This window comes from Rousettus aegyptiacus, unplaced genomic scaffold, assembly GCF_014176215.1.
Source record: "Rousettus aegyptiacus isolate mRouAeg1 unplaced genomic scaffold, mRouAeg1.p scaffold_m13_p_4, whole genome shotgun sequence".
Lineage (NCBI taxonomy): Eukaryota > Metazoa > Chordata > Mammalia > Chiroptera > Pteropodidae > Rousettus > Rousettus aegyptiacus.
In genome coordinates this window covers 50,661,475-50,679,041 of record NW_023416307.1, presented here as the reverse complement: position 1 = coordinate 50,679,041, position 17,567 = coordinate 50,661,475, and the positions used below count along the sequence as shown (strand labels likewise).

Here is a 17,567-nt window from a genome sequence, read left to right as displayed (position 1 = left end):
CTAGTGCCTTCTCTACCTAACACGTCTGGTGGAGGGACATGTCCTGCCTCCACCTGGGGTACAGAATCACAGGATGTGAAGATGGAAGAATGTTAGGACCAGGGCTGTCTCCTCCAGGCCCCAGGGGGCTGTCTTTTCTCTCTATTGCTTGAGGATTGGAGTATCAGGGCTCTCGCTCATTTATTGCGCACCAAAGATGCATGTTTTCGGTGAGCACCAAGTATGTAGCAGGCACTGTGTAAGAGTTTACTCTCCCTTATGTAATCCTTACAAAACAGTCCAGGAAGGTAAGAATTATGCCCATTTAACAGTTTAGGAACTTTGCCCTAGGTCATACTAATGAGTCTAGCATTAGAAATGAGACCCATATCTAACTAAAAGCCCAAACCCCAGGCAGAAGATGGAGAGGAGAGGGAAAGGTGGTGGGAAGGAAGAAAATACATATGAGCACCACCTTCCTTGACCTCCCTGGCTGCAGGACCCAGGGGTAAAAATCACTGTAAATGATCCCATATCTTTAAATCAAACTTCAGAGGGGAGAGAGGTCACCGGGCAAATGGGACAGGAGGGTTAGCTGGCTGACAGCCCTTGATGCCCAACCTGCCAGCTCTCAGCCTGTGCATCTGTGACCAGCTGGCTGTGATCTGAAACTACCTGTCCACACAGGTGGCCCGCCTCTCCGCCCTGGGTTGAGGAAGCAGGAACAGGTGGCAGTGACAGGCAGTGGGCAAGTGCACTTGGCAGCAGTGGCTGGAGCCCCAGCTAGGATGGGCTCTCTCTGGGGCCTGGCTCTGACCCTTTACTTCTGCTGCTGGCAGGCTGGGGCCCCTGGGAGTTCTGCAGGTAAGGGGGCAAGAGGGCTCTGTGGGCTTCTGTCTTGGCAGGGCTCTGATTGTGGGTTTGTATCCTGACAACCTTTTGTGGGTGAGTGTAGCTCTCTTGGGCTAATTATAATTAACCATAAAGCTGTATGTGAAGTATTACTATTATTGATAAAGAGTATGAAAATGGCAGTGTGTCCTCTTAAGCATGTGTGCCGCTGTGGGACATAAAAATGAGCAATGTCATTGAGAGGTCGCTGTCGTTTTCTTTATGACTGAGGGAGTGTGAGCAAGTAGGGGGCAGTGAGGTGCAGGCTGGTGATAAATCTGACTAAAGCCAAAGAATGTGGCTTGGCAAGATTCTAACTCCTCTAAGTTTATCCTTTAAAATGCGGTTTTTGTGTGAAAAGTCTGACTGTCACAGACCGCCTGGGAGGGTGGATTCTGAGAGGCGGGGCTTTTACGAAAGAAGAAAACTAACATTAATATGTCATAGGAACTGTGCCATGCTTGTCGCATGCATTATTATTCTATTTAATGGACTTTATTTTTAGCAGCAGTTTTAGGTTCACAGAAAAATTAAGTGGAAGGTACAGAGATTCCCACATACCCCTGCCCCCCCCTCCATACACAGCCTCCCCCGCTATCAACATCTTGCACTAGAATGGTGCATGTGTTGCGATCAATGAACCATCATTATTGTGCGTTACCTTATTTTTTCTTTTTTAAAGATTTTATTTTTTAAGAGTAGTTTTAGTTCACAGTAAAATTGAGAGGAAGGCACAGAGATATCCCATATACTCCTGTGGACTCTTCCTAATCCTCGCAATAACTCTATGAGAGAGGTAAAATTCTTACTCTCTCCCTATCTCAACGGTGAGAAGTTTGCCAGGTAACTGATGTGCAGAGGCAGGATTTGATGCCACACAGGCCTAACCACTGGAAATACCACCCACTGTGTGCACTCTAATCTACCAGGCTGGTGCTGCACACTTTACGTTTAATTTAATTTAATCCTCACAATGAAATAAGGACCCCTAGTTCCATCATACAGATGAAAAATGCAGGCTTGGAGCTGGAAGACTTGGCCAGGGTCACACAGTTGCTAAGCGGCAGAGCAAGCAGCAGAGAGGGGACTCAAACTCAGAGTCTGAAGTCCACACGATTTCCTCTCCCCCAGTTTGATTTGAGGAATAAAGCAAGAGAGCTGCAACATTCTGGAGCTGGGTTTTAAGAAGATCCCTGTTTTGAGGTCTTCTGTTTGAGAAGACCCCTGGTGGCTAAGAGATATGGGTGGGGGGTCATGAGAGCCCTGGAGATGAAGAGGCTATGAGTTTGGGGAGTATGAAGAGGTTTCACAGCAGGATGACACCATAGGGCTCCTGGTAAAGGATGAAAATGTGTCAGGGGAGGTCAGTGGTCAGATCCCAAGAACTTAAACCACTGTTTGGTCTTCAGTCTCTGTGGGCTGACCCAGACAGGCTCTGCTTCCACCATGTGAGGACCAAGGAAGCTCAGAGAAATATCTCAGACTTTGAAGTGGGGGAAGAAAGTATATTCCTGTAAAAGTGTGATTGGTGTGTGTAGTTAGACTACATTGAATGAGTAATGAGAGCGAATGCCATGACCTACTCAATGTGCATGTGGGTACAGCCTCAAAATCTCACCGTATTAAAATAAATTGCATGCTCTCAAGTGACTCCTTGAAAGGACATGGTTGGGGAGGGATGCTTAATAACCTTTGCAGGCTTTCTCATTCTCCTTCTTTTCTGGTCCTTACCCCATAGAAAGTCAGAGATTGGGACCCCTTTTCATAGGGGAGGAAATGAAGGCTTCAAGAGGTCTATTGACTGGCCTCACTGGTAGCAGGCAGAGTCAGGATTTGAACTAGTAAATCATCAGACTCTAGAGCTAGTAATAGACCTGGGGATGGAACCCAGTCTCTAGCTTCCTGGCCCTTTCATCATTCACTGGGAGACACAGGAGGACAAGCTGGGGACCTGGAGCCCTGTCCTGACGCCCTGAGTAGAGGCGGCTACATGGTTCAGGACCTCCTTTGGGTCCTTGGCTACTTTTGGGCTCTCATGAGAAAATGCACCTACTAAAAAAATCATTTGTTGTTAAAATTATTCCTTGTTTTTCTGATTCAAATTTAACTGGGCACCCTGTATTTTTATTTGCTAAATCTGACAACCTTCCCCAGGAAGGTCTTTAGCCTACTTACGGAGAGAGCCCCTCCTGGGTGGAGAGGAGAGGCACTCTTGTCAGTGCATAAAAGATCCTGCTATAGACTCCACCAGGGTTAACAAACCCTTGCTGGCCCTCCACACACACACGACCTCAAAGGGCAGGTCAAGTGAACAGAGATGTTCTGCCCTATGGAGAAATACTAGCAGCATCTCTCTAAAAAGTGATGTTTTTGCCTCTCACCTGGCTCCCTGTTACCTGTGGAAAATGCCTGGTACATTGTTTCTGGAGTTCTGGGGTTCCATCCCTGTCTTCTCAGGCTAGTATTCAGGAGAGACTTGAGCAGGGATGGGAAGCTGCCCCCTCTTTTCCTGCTAGAGCCCCCAAAATTTTGCTTGCTCCTCTTCCCTTTGCAGCAGTCACCATCCCCACTGTCCCTGGAGGTTCCTTTCCCCTAATCCCCCCAGCTACCTCTAAACACAAAAATACTTGTGTTTGAAGTATTTTTAATTCCATGGGGAGACATTTGCTGGATGAGAAAAGTGTCGATGGGAAAGTGACAAGGATTCTTTCAAAAAGTTCTGAGAATCGTGGTCCCTGCTCTGCAGTTCTTGGTTTACATGGACTTTTGCCTTCATTGCTCCTCCTTGAGGCTGGATCCTGGCCCCATACATGCCCCCTGATGCCTTCGGACCAATAATCAACAGGATTCTGGAGCTTTCTTGCTTCTAGTGGGCTGTTAGAAGGCATCAGTCAGGGCAATACCAGTTTCATGGCTGTCACGTGGGAATCCTCTTCCTGATACTACTTCCTTCTTCCTTGTAAATATAGATGAAAAATGGAGTAAAGGCAACTCCCCTCCACCCCCTCACCTTTTAGCAGTCCCCAAGGCACAAACACATGAGTCATGGATTCATGGCTTACAAACTCGTCTTACCCAACACAGGCCCCACCACCCGTGGACGAAGCCCTTTGGTGACAATGAGCCACACGGAAGTGCCTACTGTGACTCTGAGGGTCAACATAAACTCAGAGGGAACCTCCCAGACCCCTGACCTTGCTGAGACCTCTGTGCCAAGCCATATCCCTTTGGTAACTCAAACCCTAGGCACCCAGACATCTGATAGGACCTTAATCCCAGCCAGCACCATCTCAGAAGCAGTGACCAGGGAAACCAAAACCATATTTCCTACAACAGAGACCAGGGATCTCACAAAAATAACACCTTCCAAGTTCATGGTTGTGATCACCTCTCTTATGGAGACATCAGCCACAAGTGGGAGCCCCTCAGGAACTGGAATGACCACAGTTAAAACTGTTATACGTAGTGATCTCTCAGAAGCCCTCTTTGACACCCTTTGTACTGATGACAGCTCTGAAGAAACAAAGAGGATCACAATTGACACCTTGACATTGGCTTACATCTCCGCAGAAGCCAGGGCCCTGGCCTTGGAGAGTAACTCAGTTCCAGCCATCACCATTTCACAAACCCTGTCACCTGACACCACTTCTCCATCTGAAGTCTTTTTTGCCAACACCGACACTGCCATTGAGGTTATCGGTTGCGGTGTTACAGAAATTGAAACAATTGCCAACAACCCTGGGACCTCAGACATAGATCACAGCCCTACAGGAGGAAAGACTTTGTCCACTCCTGATACATCAGCTTTGCCTGACTTCACCGAAGCAAAATCATACCTCACTGGGACCACAACCTCTTCTGAGACCTTGTCAACAGCCGGCACCACAGAATCAGCCACACCTGATACCACAGTTGAGACCTTACTCCTCACCGAAAGCACCACAGAAAGAGAGACAACAGCAGCCAAGGCCACCACCTCTAGTGGAACTTTGGTGACAATCAACATGAACCCTTTGGAAGAAACTTCAGCCCTCTCTGTTGAGATAACAAGCCACACTGAAGTCTCAGGAGCAGTTACAATGTCCCTAGAGGCTGGGTCAACAGCGGGCCAAGCAACTTTCCCTGCTGGTTCCTCAGCTATAGTCTACAGCCTCTCTGAAGTAGCCAATGCCAAGGAATCCACCTCCTTAGAGACTTCCACCACAGACAGCACAACCAGTGGGACTGTCCTCACTAGCAGGAGCCCTCTTTCATCTATCCATCTGACTGTGACCAAGAACAGCCAAGAAAAAGAGATCACCTTAGCGAAGACAACAGCCTCAGCAAAGACTTCAAAGACAGCAAGCACAGCTGGAGGAAAGCCCCCAACAACCACACTTACCATTGCTGGGACAAGGTGGGACACAGAAACTACTGCAAGTAAGTGGCTTCACCATATGTAATCTTTGGGAATTCGGAGTTTAGAGTCTCCAAAATGTCTACATGGTTAAGGTATGCAGACAAAGGAAGGATCTGGGGACCTATTCTGAGGCTGATATCGCCTCTTTATGATCTTCTGGTGGTTCTTGCTAAAATCACTAATAAGCAGAGTTATGGTGGTGTATGGAAAGGGCGAGGAGTTAGAAGTCTGGAAAACTGGTTTGAGATCTTGGCTCTGCCTTTAACAACCTGAGTGACCTTGGACAGCTTCCTCTCCCTCTCTGGGACTCAGTTTCCCTGCCAGGAGCTGGAGGGGGTTGCATTGAATGAACAATAAAGTCCTTTTCCGCTCTGCCTTTATATAAAGTTAACTGTTAAGTAACTACTGTGCACCAGGTGAGACCATAAGTTTTATTTAAAAGACACAGCCCTCATGCTCTGGAAGCCTTGGGTTCAACCAGAGCCACATAGATGAACACCATGTGGGCAACTGTCCCAAGTTGCTGTCCTCTGAGCAGCTTGGATCCCATGAAAATGGGGCTCACAGAATGCACTTGCTGGGGCTGGTGCCATAGATGATGACTTAAAATAAATAAAGAAATTGGGTGAAAGTTTGGAAGTTTAAAGTGACATCTCTGAGACAATTCAGGGAAGAAGTCCCTTGTCAGAGGCTGCTTGGTCAGCCCAGGTCCTGGTCAGCCTCGCCCTTCTACCTCCATTTCCCATCTCTCTTTCTGCCTCATCCCTGAGGTATCCTCATCTTGCCCTGCCTTCCTGGAGAGCTGAAATCAAACTATTAATCATGCCAACTTTACTGAATTTCTTTTATATTCCAGGCAGAGGTGATATAAAATATTTTACAACCAGTAAGCATTGACACCAGCTGAATGTTCTCTCTGATGCCAGGCAGTGTACTATGAGCTTTGCATATGTTATCTCCTCTAATTAAACCTTCCAAACCACCTTATGAGGTAGCTATTATTGTTCCTTCTGACAGATGAGGAAAAAACATTTAAAGGTGGTGAAAAGAGAGCAGTGAGATTCCAAATGAAACTATATCAGATGGTAAAACTCATAATCTCCTATGGTGCTTTTATTTTTAAAAGCTCAATTTATTACTATATTTTTATTTTAAAATGCTTTCTTTATTACTTGTTGATTAGATGATACATTCACATAATTTAAAATCAGTAGATACAAAAGGGTACACCATAAACTGTCTCTCTCCCATGCTGTCCCCCAACTACTCAGTTTTCCTTACACACATGACCGATGGTATCACTTCTTTGTGAATCCTCTTATGAACATGAAATACATATTTGGAAGCAAAAAAAAAAAAAGGATGAATGATATCTATCTATCTATCTATCATCTATCTATACACACACATAAACGAATAAAGATATAAATAGATATCTTACATCTTCCTTTTGATGCAAAGGAAGCACACTATAAAAACGGATCTCTGAGATAAAACTTCTTTTTTATGGCTGCTCAATATTCCATTTTGTTTTACCATAATTTATTCAACCAGTCCTCTATAGAAAGACATTTAGGTTGTTTCCAGTATTTTGTTATGACAAATGGTGCTGCGGTAAATAGTACATTTTTTACACATGTGCTATTTTCTGTAGAATAATTTTATAGAAGTGTAATTACTGGATTGATTCTAATAGTATTCTGATAGAAAGAAATGATAGAAAGAAAAGGTGGCAGGTAGAGGCAAGCAGATTAGGCCTCAATAAAAGACAGAACTTGCCTACAGAGTTGCTAAATCGGGAAGGCTGGATTAAAAGGCCTCCAATTTAGAGCTGGAAGAACAGGCGGAGGTCATCCCCTTAGAGAGCTAGCCTCTCTCCGGCATTCTCCCCAGCTGGAATCTTTCCTAACAGCTTAGTCAAGGACCTCCAATCCTCGAGAATATTCTAGATTCACTTTTATTTCTCCTTCCTCACACTACTCTTCTAACTTCTCCAAATGTGGATGGGGCCTTCAGCTATCATTTCCTTCACTCTTGTTGGGAAGACATTCTAATGGGCCCGGTTATCAGAGAAAGAGAATCCTTTTTCTCTTTGCAGTGAGTAAATGTAGGATACTATGAGAATACAGACATGTTTATACGTGAAAGTGAGCACTTATATGTGGAGGAGTGACAGAGGCTGGGAAGCACAGTTCACGTCTTGATTCCTGATTTTCCCATATTTTCATCTTCCTTCTATTCTTAACTTGCAGGTAGGGATGGAGGCTTCCTACTCCTGCGGCTAAGTGTGGCCTCCCCAGAAGACCTCACTGACCCCAGAGTGGCAGAGAAGCTGATGCACCATGTGAGTGGGCACTTTCTGGGCCAGAGCAGAAAAGGAGAGTAAAAGGTTCTTGGGGACTCCAGGAAGATCTGCAGGATACAGAACAACTGTTACATTGTGAGAATAGTTTCTTATGGAGTATTAGGAGCTAAATCTAAAGATCCCTGCCTGGCTTTGCTTCTGCCTGTTTTTCCTGGGTTCTGAATTCTCCTTCTCTGATGTAAAAATTCTTTCTCTCATCCCCAATTTCCTCAGGTCCTTGGAAGGTCATGTCTTCTGGCTCTGGGAGAAGGTCAATGATATTAGTGGGCAGATATGCAGGACTTTTGGTTGCAAGTGGCAGAAACCCAATTCACCATAGCTCACAGAAAACCAAGGTATTGGCCGAGAAACTGAGAAATGGCTGGATCCAGCAGCTCAAATATGATCCTCAGGGTTTTCTCTTTCTCTTTTTCTCTCATCTCTGATCCTTTCATTCTTCAGAATCTCTCTAGAAGTAAGGAAAGGTGGCAGCCCTAGATTGACAAAGCACTTCTGTCTTCTGCAATCTTCATGTCATACTAGAGAAGAACTGATCTTAGTGGCCTACCAGGGCCACCATGACTGACACCTCAATCTGAACCACATGGAATGGGAAGGTTAAGCCCCAAAAGGCATAGGGATGCTAAGCAAAAAATGAAAACATAAATAAATAAATAAAGGTATGCTTTATATGAGGACCAAGATTAAAATATATTTGTACAAGCTGAGAAAATTTTCCCAAAACCCAGATCACTGGAAAAAGCTTCTAGTGGTAGAATTCTGGGGTCAGAGTTTTTGAGGATGGTGTGAATCACTGGAAGGTTAGAATGGGTCAGTTCAGCCTAGTTCTTGTACCCACTTCTTGCTGCCAAGGGTTGGGAAGAGGGAATATTTGGGCCCTCGAAGTTCTCTCAGGGGAAGGGAGACCCATCGTGACTCCCATAATAAAGAGTTTCCTGAATGTGGCATGGGGATTTTGAAGCAGGACAGCCAAATAAATGACAAATGCCCCTGCATATGATACTCAAAGTAGCAAGTGTGAGTCCTAGTTGAAGAAGGAAGCCAGAGTCGAGTCAGTTATGAGCCCTCGACACTGGAAAATATGTCAGGTACCAGAAAGAAGCCAGGGAGATAAGAAGGAGCAGGCCAGGTGCTGAGGTACAGGAACCAGGCTGTGCGGGTGTTGGCTTTCAGTTTTTGTTGGGGACTGACCACTGGCATAGGGCTTAGGGGTCAAAAAACAACCAACTTTGGAGCCAGATAGATCTGGGTATGAATTCTAGTTACTATATATGTAACCTTTGGTAAGTTACTCCATATTACTTTCCTTTCTTGTAAGATGAGGCTAATACTACCTGTTTTACAAGGTTACTGTGAGGTTTAAAAGACTTAATGTGCATAAAGTGTCTCACCTATGCCCAGCCCGCAGGAGGCTCAGGAAGTCTTGCTGGCCTCCTCATATGTTTTCTCCCACTGTCCCTTCCTGTCCTTGGTCTGTAGTGAATTCATGGGCCAGATGGACTGGAAATACTCACTTGCTTCTTTTGCCTTCCAGCTACGCCGTGAGCTGCACACCCTCATGCCTCTAATCCAAGTCTCCTTGCTGCGTGTCAAGAGGGATTAAAGAACACCAGCTACAGGCATGTGCTGAAGGGGGGCAGTGCGTCTACAGTCTGGAACCCACCACAGATTAGAGTCATGTTACTACACCAAGATGTCCCTTGAAGGTTCCCACAGAGGTCAGCTGGCTTGATCCCTTACCCCAACATGGCAGTGGGACCCTGGCTCACACATGCCTGAGTGTATGCATGTGGGAAGGGGGGGCTTCTGTTCCAGAGATGTCCTTAGACTTCCCTTGCACATGTGTTGTGTTTCCGTAAAGAGTGACCCAATCACCCATCTGTCATCCACTGTGTGCTTCCATACTACATTAAAAACACACTCAGTGTGGCCCAGAGATTATCTATTTGACTTGTGTGTTTCTGATATTTTTATGATACAGAGATTTTGTGCATCATCGCTGCCATCTTCCTTTTTCATGCTTCCCTGGTTCTCAGTTTGGACCTTGATTACAGCACTCACTGAAGCTGGCACTGGAGCCTGTTCATCTGTGGGTTCCTTCAGAGCACAGAACATATTTGTTTATCTCTGTATCCCTTGAACTAGGCAGAGCGCCTTGCCTATAGTAGGATTACAGAGAATGTTTGTTGAATTGACTTGAATATCAAGTTCCAGACACAAGTAGATTTGAAAGGAAGTCTGCAATACTCAATTATTTCTTTCCCATACCTCATAAATCACATTATTATTATTTTTTAATTCGATGTAGCTTTTTTAATTGTAAAACTTCCTTATGAATTTAAAAAATTGAAAAACTCAAAAAGACCAAGGAAAAAAGAAGAAATAGAAAGAGGAGAGGATGAGAAATAAAAAAATTTTTGTAAAAGCTCACCTTTTCTGTACAACTATCATTAATGTATATACTCAATGTCCCCACTTGGTCTGAGATACCTCGCATTCAACGTTTCTAAAAATCAAAGTCCTAATCTCTTCTCCTAAACCTGCTATGTATGTCTGCATCTTCCTTATCTCAGTTAATATCAATTGAATCTTTCAGTTAGTTGAGCCAAAATGCTAGGAACTATTCTTTATTCCTCTATTTCTTTCACATTTTGCATTCAATTCATCAGGAAATTCTGTTGGCTCTACTGTCATCAAAATATGCCCAGAATCTGACCCTTCTTCATCATCTCAGTTGTTCTCACTCTGGTCCAAGCTGCCATCATCTCTCACATACTAATTACTAATACCTTCCAACAGGTCTCCCTGTTTCTTCCTTTGTCTCCCACCCCCAGTCTAGTCCCAGCACATCAGCCAGAGCTGTCTTTTCATAACGTAAGGCATATCGTTCTACTCCTTTGCTCCAAACCCTCCTATTCCATTCAGAGAAAAAGCAAAGTTTCTAAAATGACCTGCAAAGCTGTACATGACCTACACGCCTCTGCTAGTCTCCTTAATGTCACTGCACTGCAGCCACACTGACTTTCTTGCTGTTCCATGACTGCATCAGGCCTTGAATACATGCTCTTGCCTTGGGACTTTTGCGTGTGTTGCTCAGTCTGCTTAGAATGCTTCTCCTCCACATACCCACTTGGCTAATTCCTCCCCTCCTTGCCTTCTCAGTGGGTCTAACTAACCACCCTCCTCTGCTTCAATTTTCTTCATAACACTGATCACGACCTAATATAATATACATTTTATTTGTCTTGCTATTATCTGTGTTCCTCAACTAGAATGAAAAAGTTTGTTCTCTGAAGTGTATCCCAAGTATCTAGGACAGTGCCTAGCACATAAAAGGTGCTCAGTAAATATTTGTTAAATGAATAAGATTAGATAAAAACAATTTAAACTTTCATCCCAGCATGTTTATTGAGTGTCTACAATAGAAGAGAGACTACATAAAAGGTGAGCTTTTATGTTGTGGGGGACTCAAAGATGTTTCTTCCCACAGGGACTAAAGTTAGCAGAGGAAGTTAGACATGTACAGAAATAACAAACCAAAAGAACTCACTTATACCGTATATGACAAAACCAGAATGTCCTTAATATACAAAGAGCTCTCACAAAGCAATAAAAAGGCAAATATGCTAGTAGAAAGGTGAACAAATGGCAAGGACGGGCAATTCACAAAAGAAGGAATATCAGTGCCTCTTTTCCATGGGGGGGGAACAACCTTAACTACATTAGCAAAAAAGGTAAATTAATACAGTGTGATATTGCTTATCATGTATCAATAGGTAAAGATTTATAAAAATTATAACATTCATATTAATGAAAATATGAAAAAAGGGCACTGAGACACTGCCAGTGTGAGTAAAATTGGTACAACTTTTCTGGAGGACTATTTGACTATCTAAAGCCTTAAACATATACATTCCTTTAACCCATCAATTTTATTCCTATGAGTTTATCTTAAGAAAATAATTAGGAATCTGTGCAAAGATCAATTAATAAGTATATTCAAAGATCGATAAATAAATATATGTATGGCGTCAGATGGGTACTCACTTCGTAAGGCATATAAATGTCTAATCACTATTATAATATACTTGAAACTAATATAATATGGTATATTATCTGCAATTAGAAAATAAATTAATTTTTAAAAATATTCATTACAGAACTATTTAAACAGCCAATAAAAGAAAAAGACAAAATAAAACACAAATGAGATATCCCAGTGTAGTCATTTGTTTAATAATAGTGTTGTTATAAATGATCTATAGACATGTTCATGAGATGTATATTTATTAATGTGGAAAGAAGTTCATGAAATATTATTCTGTTCTCTTTTATTTTCTTAAGATAGAACTATCTTTTTTTTTTTTTTAACTCTAAGATATCCTTCACACTATATTCTGAGCTTCGTCTCTAAAATCAAAGTCCTGTTCCTACCTGCAGGATTATACCTGCAACTTTGAATACAAGGGTCTTTGTGACATACAGCCTTGCCCAACTTTCTCAGCTCCGTGTCCTATGGCTCCATCTCCTATATCCTATGTTCCTTACACAGGGAACGTCTCACTACTTCCCAGTCACACCTGCTTTGATGCAGAGTGTTTGCACATCATGATTCCTGTCCCTGGAATGTCACCCCTACCCCTAGTCCCTTCATCTGGAAAACTCCTATTCATGCTTAAAAGCTCAGTTCATTCAGCACCTCCTCATGACGGCTTTCCTCAAATTCCCTGAGGAGGAGTTAGTTTCTTAGTCTCCTTATGTTTCTGTTATAATGCTTAACATGCTATATCATGATTACAAGTTTGTTAAATCATACGTGTTTCAGGACAAGCACTATATAGTATTCATCTCCGGAGCCATAAGACCTAGCACAAAACCCTGCACATAGAGGACCACTCAAACGTTTGCTGAATGACTGAGATGTTGGGCCATGTGAGCAGAAAATCACTGGGCTCTGAAAGTTAAGAAAATGGCATTCGACATTGAAGTCAAACAAATAAATTTAATGATATAATTATTATTAAGTTACACTATAATTAGGCACAAATAGAGAGCAGTTTGCATAAGTCACTACAACACCGCTGTTATATCAATTCAATTCTTAAAAGATTTTTCTTTTGTTGCTTTGTGCTTATTCAAATCAGTGATACCTAATAAAGTGAGTAATTTAAACTTAATTACATACATGTAAAGACATATATATGTACATACAATACTGATTACTGTTATTATTGAAAGCCAAAAGAATTATAAAATATGGGGAGCACCAATTAGAAGCATTTGGGAGTTAAAGTTATGTGTGTATGCCTGTGTGTGTGTTTGTGTATATGTCTGTGTGTGTGTGTGTTTCGGGGTGTGTGTGTGTGAGAGAGAGAGAGAGAGAGAGAGAAAGAGAGAGAGAGAGTTAGCTACTGGAGATGACCAAAGTTAGTGGAAGTAATGCTACAAAACCAGCAAGAACCAGAAGTGCCTGGAGAAAATTCTCCAGTTATTTAAGATTCAAAGTGTGTGCATATCAGGTGAAAATACCACATATTTTATAAAAACAATGGTGGGTGTGGACCAAAACAAGATAGTCTGTCTAAAGTCACCTGTGACTCAGCACAAACTCCCAAGGCAAAAACGCAAGGCCACGGTGAGGACGTGGTAGAACTTTTCTGATAAGACACTTTAACTGTAGTCTCTGCCAGAGTCAGTGCTTCCTTTATCCATTGCGAGGGGTACTCTGGCCACCAATTAATGGAAAGTAGTGAATGGTAAGTAAGCCCATGGATGTGTCCCAAATTCAAATGAGCAGGCATTATTTTTTGGTATCAATAAACATTTACATTGCTATATCGTCATTATTTGTCATTCTGGTCATTAAAAGCTGCTTGCCTCAGGCCCACAGGTTGTTTCTGGAAGGCGCCTTTGAGAGTAGGAGGGGATGGGCAAGGGAATCTGTGTCTCTGGCCCAATTGTTCCCTCCCTTCGCTGTCCCTCCGCTTAGCCATCATATTAATGCTAACTGCATTCCCTATGCTGTGCTCCTCATCCTCGTGCCCAGCTATCAACTACTAATTTGTACTTCTTTAATCTTTAATTCTTTTTATTTAAAATTTTATTATTTTTAAATTAATAAGCTTCGCTTTTTTGGGAATAATTTTATGCTCACAGCAAAACAGACAAAAGCACAGAGAGTTTCTAAATATCTCCTCCCCTGCACCACACACAACCTTCCCACCTACCAACATTCCCCAGCAGTGGCATTTTACATTCTATGGTTATGGACAAATGTATAATGACATGCATCCACCTTTGCAGTATGGAGTATTTTCACTGCCCTAAAAATCCTCTGTGCTCTTTCTATTCATCATTACCTCCCCCCAATCCCTTACAACCACTGATCTTTGTTTTGCTATCTCCATAGTTTTGCCTTTTCCAGAATGCCATATTTGGAATTATAAGATACATAGCCTTTCCTTCATGTCTTTTCATGGCTTGATTCAAAGCTCATCTCTTTTTGGTGCTAAAAAATATTTTACTGTCTGATGTACCATAGTTTATCTATTCATCTACTGAAAAACACCTTGGTTACTTCCAAGTTTTGGCAATTATAAATAAAGTTACTGTAAACATAAATGTACAGGTTTTTGTGTGGACATAAGTTTTCCCTTCTTTGGGGTAAATACGAAGGGATGTGATTGCTGGATCATATGGTGAAATGTTTAATTTTGTAAGAAATAGCCGGCCGCGTTCCAAAGTGGCTGCACCACTTTGTATTCTGAGCAGTAATGAAGGAGTTTCTTTTGCTCCATGTCCCCACCAGCATTTAGTGTTGTCAGTGTTCCAGATGTTGGCCATTTTAATAGATATGTAATGGTATCTCGTTGTTTTAATTTGCAGTTCTCTGATGACATAGCATTTTGACATCTTTTCATATGTTTACTTGCTCAGGTCTTTTGCTGTTTTTTTAAATCAGGTTGTTCATTTTCTTATTGTTAAGTTTTAAGAGTCCTCTGTTTATTTTGAATAACAGTTCTTTATCAGATGTGTCTTTTGCAAATATTTTCTCCCAGTCCGTGGCTTGTGTCCTCATTCTCTTGATATTGTCTGCCACAGAGCAGAGTTTTGTAATTTTAATGAACTCAAGCTTATCAGTTCTTTCTTTCATGGATCATGACTTGGAGTTGTACATGAAAAGTCATCGCCATACCCAAGGCCATCGAGGGTTTCTCCTATGTTATCTTCTAGGAGTTTTACATTTAGGTCTATGATCCACCTTGAGTTAATGTTTGCGAAAGTTGTAAGGTCTGTGTCTAGATTCGTTTTCTTGCATGAGGATGTTCAGTTATTCCAATATGAACTGTTGAAAAGGCTCTCTTTGTTTTACTGTGTTGTCATTGCTCTTTCATCAAAGGTAAGTTGGCTATATTTATTTGGATGTATTTCTGGACTCTATTCTGTCCCATTGATTTATTTATCTATTATTTTGCCAACAGCACACTGTCTTGATTACCGTAGCTTATAAAGTACTTAAATAAGTCTTGACACTGGGTAGTGTAAGCTCTATGACTTTGTTCTTTAATATTGAGTTTACTCTTCTGGGTTTTTTAACCCTCTAAATAAACTTTAGAATCGGTTTGTCAATATCTACAAAAAATCTTGTTGGGATTTTGTTTGGGATTTTACTGAATATATAGATCAAGTTGGGAAGAACTTACATCTTGACAATATTGAGTCTTCCTACCCATGAACATGGGATAGCTCTCTATTTAGTTCTTTGATATCTTTCATTTGAGTTTTTTAGTTTTCCTTATATAGTTATTGTACATGTTTTCTTAGAGTTATACCTAAGTATTTAATTCTGAGTGTTGGTAATATAAATGGTAATGTGTTTTTAATTTCAAATTCCATTTGTTCATTGATGGCATACAGGAACCTTGTATTAATTAACCTTGTACCCTGCAATCTTGCTAAACTCACTATTTGTTTCAGTTTTTTTTTTAATCAATTCAGATTTGCTACACAGATGATTATATCATCTGTGAACAATGATAGTTTTATTTCTTCATTCCCAATCTGTGTATCTTTTATTTTCTGGGTTTTTTTTTTTTTTTTTTTTTTTTTTTTTATCTTATCGAATTAGTTAGGACTCTCAATACAATGTTGAAAAGCAGTGCTGAGAGGGGACATTTTTGCCTTGTTCCAATTTTAGCTAAAAAGCTTTGAGTTTCTCACCATTAAGTATGATGATAGCTGTAGGTTGTTTTTTTTTTCTCCCTTTAATTCCGCCTCCCCACCCCCTGCTCACTATTTCCACCCCTGATCCATGGATGTTGCCGTTTCTCCTTAAGAACTGGATCTCTGAAGGCCGGGTGGCCCCTCTCACACACTCATGGTGTGCACCAGGACCTGGCGCACCCAGGACCAGGCGCACCCAGGGCCTGGCACACCTGGGGCCTGGTGCACCTGGGATATGGTTAATGGCTCCACCTGGGGCGCTAACCCAGGACCTTCTGCATGCAAAGCAGACATGCTAACCACCACACTATGGAACCGCCCCACCTGTAGGTTTTTACAAGTTAGAATTTAAAAAAATTTTTAAATTATAGCTGATGTGCAACATATTAGTTTCAGGTGTACTACATGATGATTAGACACCAGGAAGTCATCACCCCAATAAGTCTGGCACCTATCTGACACCATACAGATCTTTTTGCTGAGAGTTTTTATCATAAATGGGTGTTTAATTTTGTTAATGCTTTTTTTTTTTGCATTGATATAATCATGTGATTTTTCTTATTTAGTGCATCGATGTGATAGATTACATTAATCGATTTTTGCATGTTTGAACCAACGTTGCACACCTGGGATAAATACCACATGGTTGTAGTATATAATTCTTTTTATTTGTTGTTTCCGATTTGCTGATTTTTTTTTTTTTGTTTGTTTTTTTGAAGATTTTTGGATCTAATTTTATGAGAGAGATCATGTATAGTTTTCTTTTCTTATGATGTCTTATTTTGGTTTTGGTATTAGGGTAATGATAGCCTTATAGAAGATGTTAGGAATTATCCTCTCCGCTTCGATCTTCTAAAAGAGATCATAGAGAATTGGTAGAATTTCTTCCTGAAATGTTTGGTGGAATTCACTAGTGAACCCATTTGGGCTATGTGCTTAATTCTTGATAAATGAATGCTGGGATTAAATGAATGTGGTTTAACATGGAGACAAGATTACTTTTGGGGGCCTTTGAGGGTAAAGCCACAGTCTCCTGCATGTGGAAGGAGCTTCACCGGCTGGGAGAAGTCATTCTCTATGTAAGGCAGGCGGTTTCGGCTGCCTGGTCGATTCAAAGATTATGTTTCTGTGTGAACTTCCTCCAAGACCATTACTCACTCACCTACAAGAGTGAGCCTGAGCACTAGGTTTGTATCATGTGACACCACTCCCCCCATCCCTATCCTGTGGCTGTACTTGATTGGGCCAGAGATGAACAACTGACTGTAATTTGGACCAATCGGATTCTCTCTTCAGGGATTTGGTATTTAGGAACCAGAGACAGTTACCCAGTTTTTGCATAGAGCTGAAACTGAAGTACCTCGGACACAGGAGTTATGGACCAGCTCCTTTTGGAGTTGTTAAACAAGAAAGGTGTAAAATTCTGCCTGCTAAGGGAGAAAGATGAGGTGGAACCTGATCGAGTTTCCAAGCACAGAGTCGGGTTGAGGGGCCGTGGAGTGGAGATGCTCAGAAGACTCTGCCTGGAGCCCTAGGCAAGGACAGGGAAAGTGTGGGGGTATCACTACCATCCTCTTCAGAGGATCAGGCCTTGGATTGTGTTGGGGTGAGAGGACGAAGGTGATGTGAGGGCGGAAGCAAGGATCCAAGTCTGGGCGGGAGCAGCCAGCTTCCCAACATGGAGTACTGAAGGCTGAAGTAGGACTGGGT

General features: G+C 42.0%; 1 protein-coding gene across 1 annotated transcript; it reads left to right on the top strand.

Moving 5' to 3' along the window:
* The first annotated feature begins 631 nt into the window (after positions 1 to 631).
* Positions 632 to 10,997, top strand: MUC20 (mucin 20, cell surface associated). The gene is made up of 4 exons (XM_016135232.2): positions 632 to 843; positions 3,955 to 5,289; positions 7,522 to 7,613; positions 9,169 to 10,997. The coding sequence occupies exons 1-4, from the start codon at positions 768 to 770 to the stop codon at positions 9,235 to 9,237; spliced, it is 1,572 nt and encodes a 523-aa protein (XP_015990718.2). The 5' UTR covers positions 632 to 767; the 3' UTR covers positions 9,238 to 10,997.
* The last annotated feature ends 6,570 nt before the right edge of the window (positions 10,998 to 17,567 follow it).

Bases quoted from the DNA above. Each gene is read 5' to 3' on its own strand.
- MUC20 (XM_016135232.2), top strand. From the start codon at position 768: ATGGGCTCTCTCTGGGGCCTGGCTCTGACCCTTTACTTCTGCTGCTGG. The intron at 844-3,954 runs GTAAGGGGGCAA...TACCCAACACAG, and splicing joins GGCCCCTGGGAGTTCTGCAG to GCCCCACCACCCGTGGACGA. The intron at 5,290-7,521 runs GTAAGTGGCTTC...CTTAACTTGCAG, and splicing joins GGACACAGAAACTACTGCAA to GTAGGGATGGAGGCTTCCTA.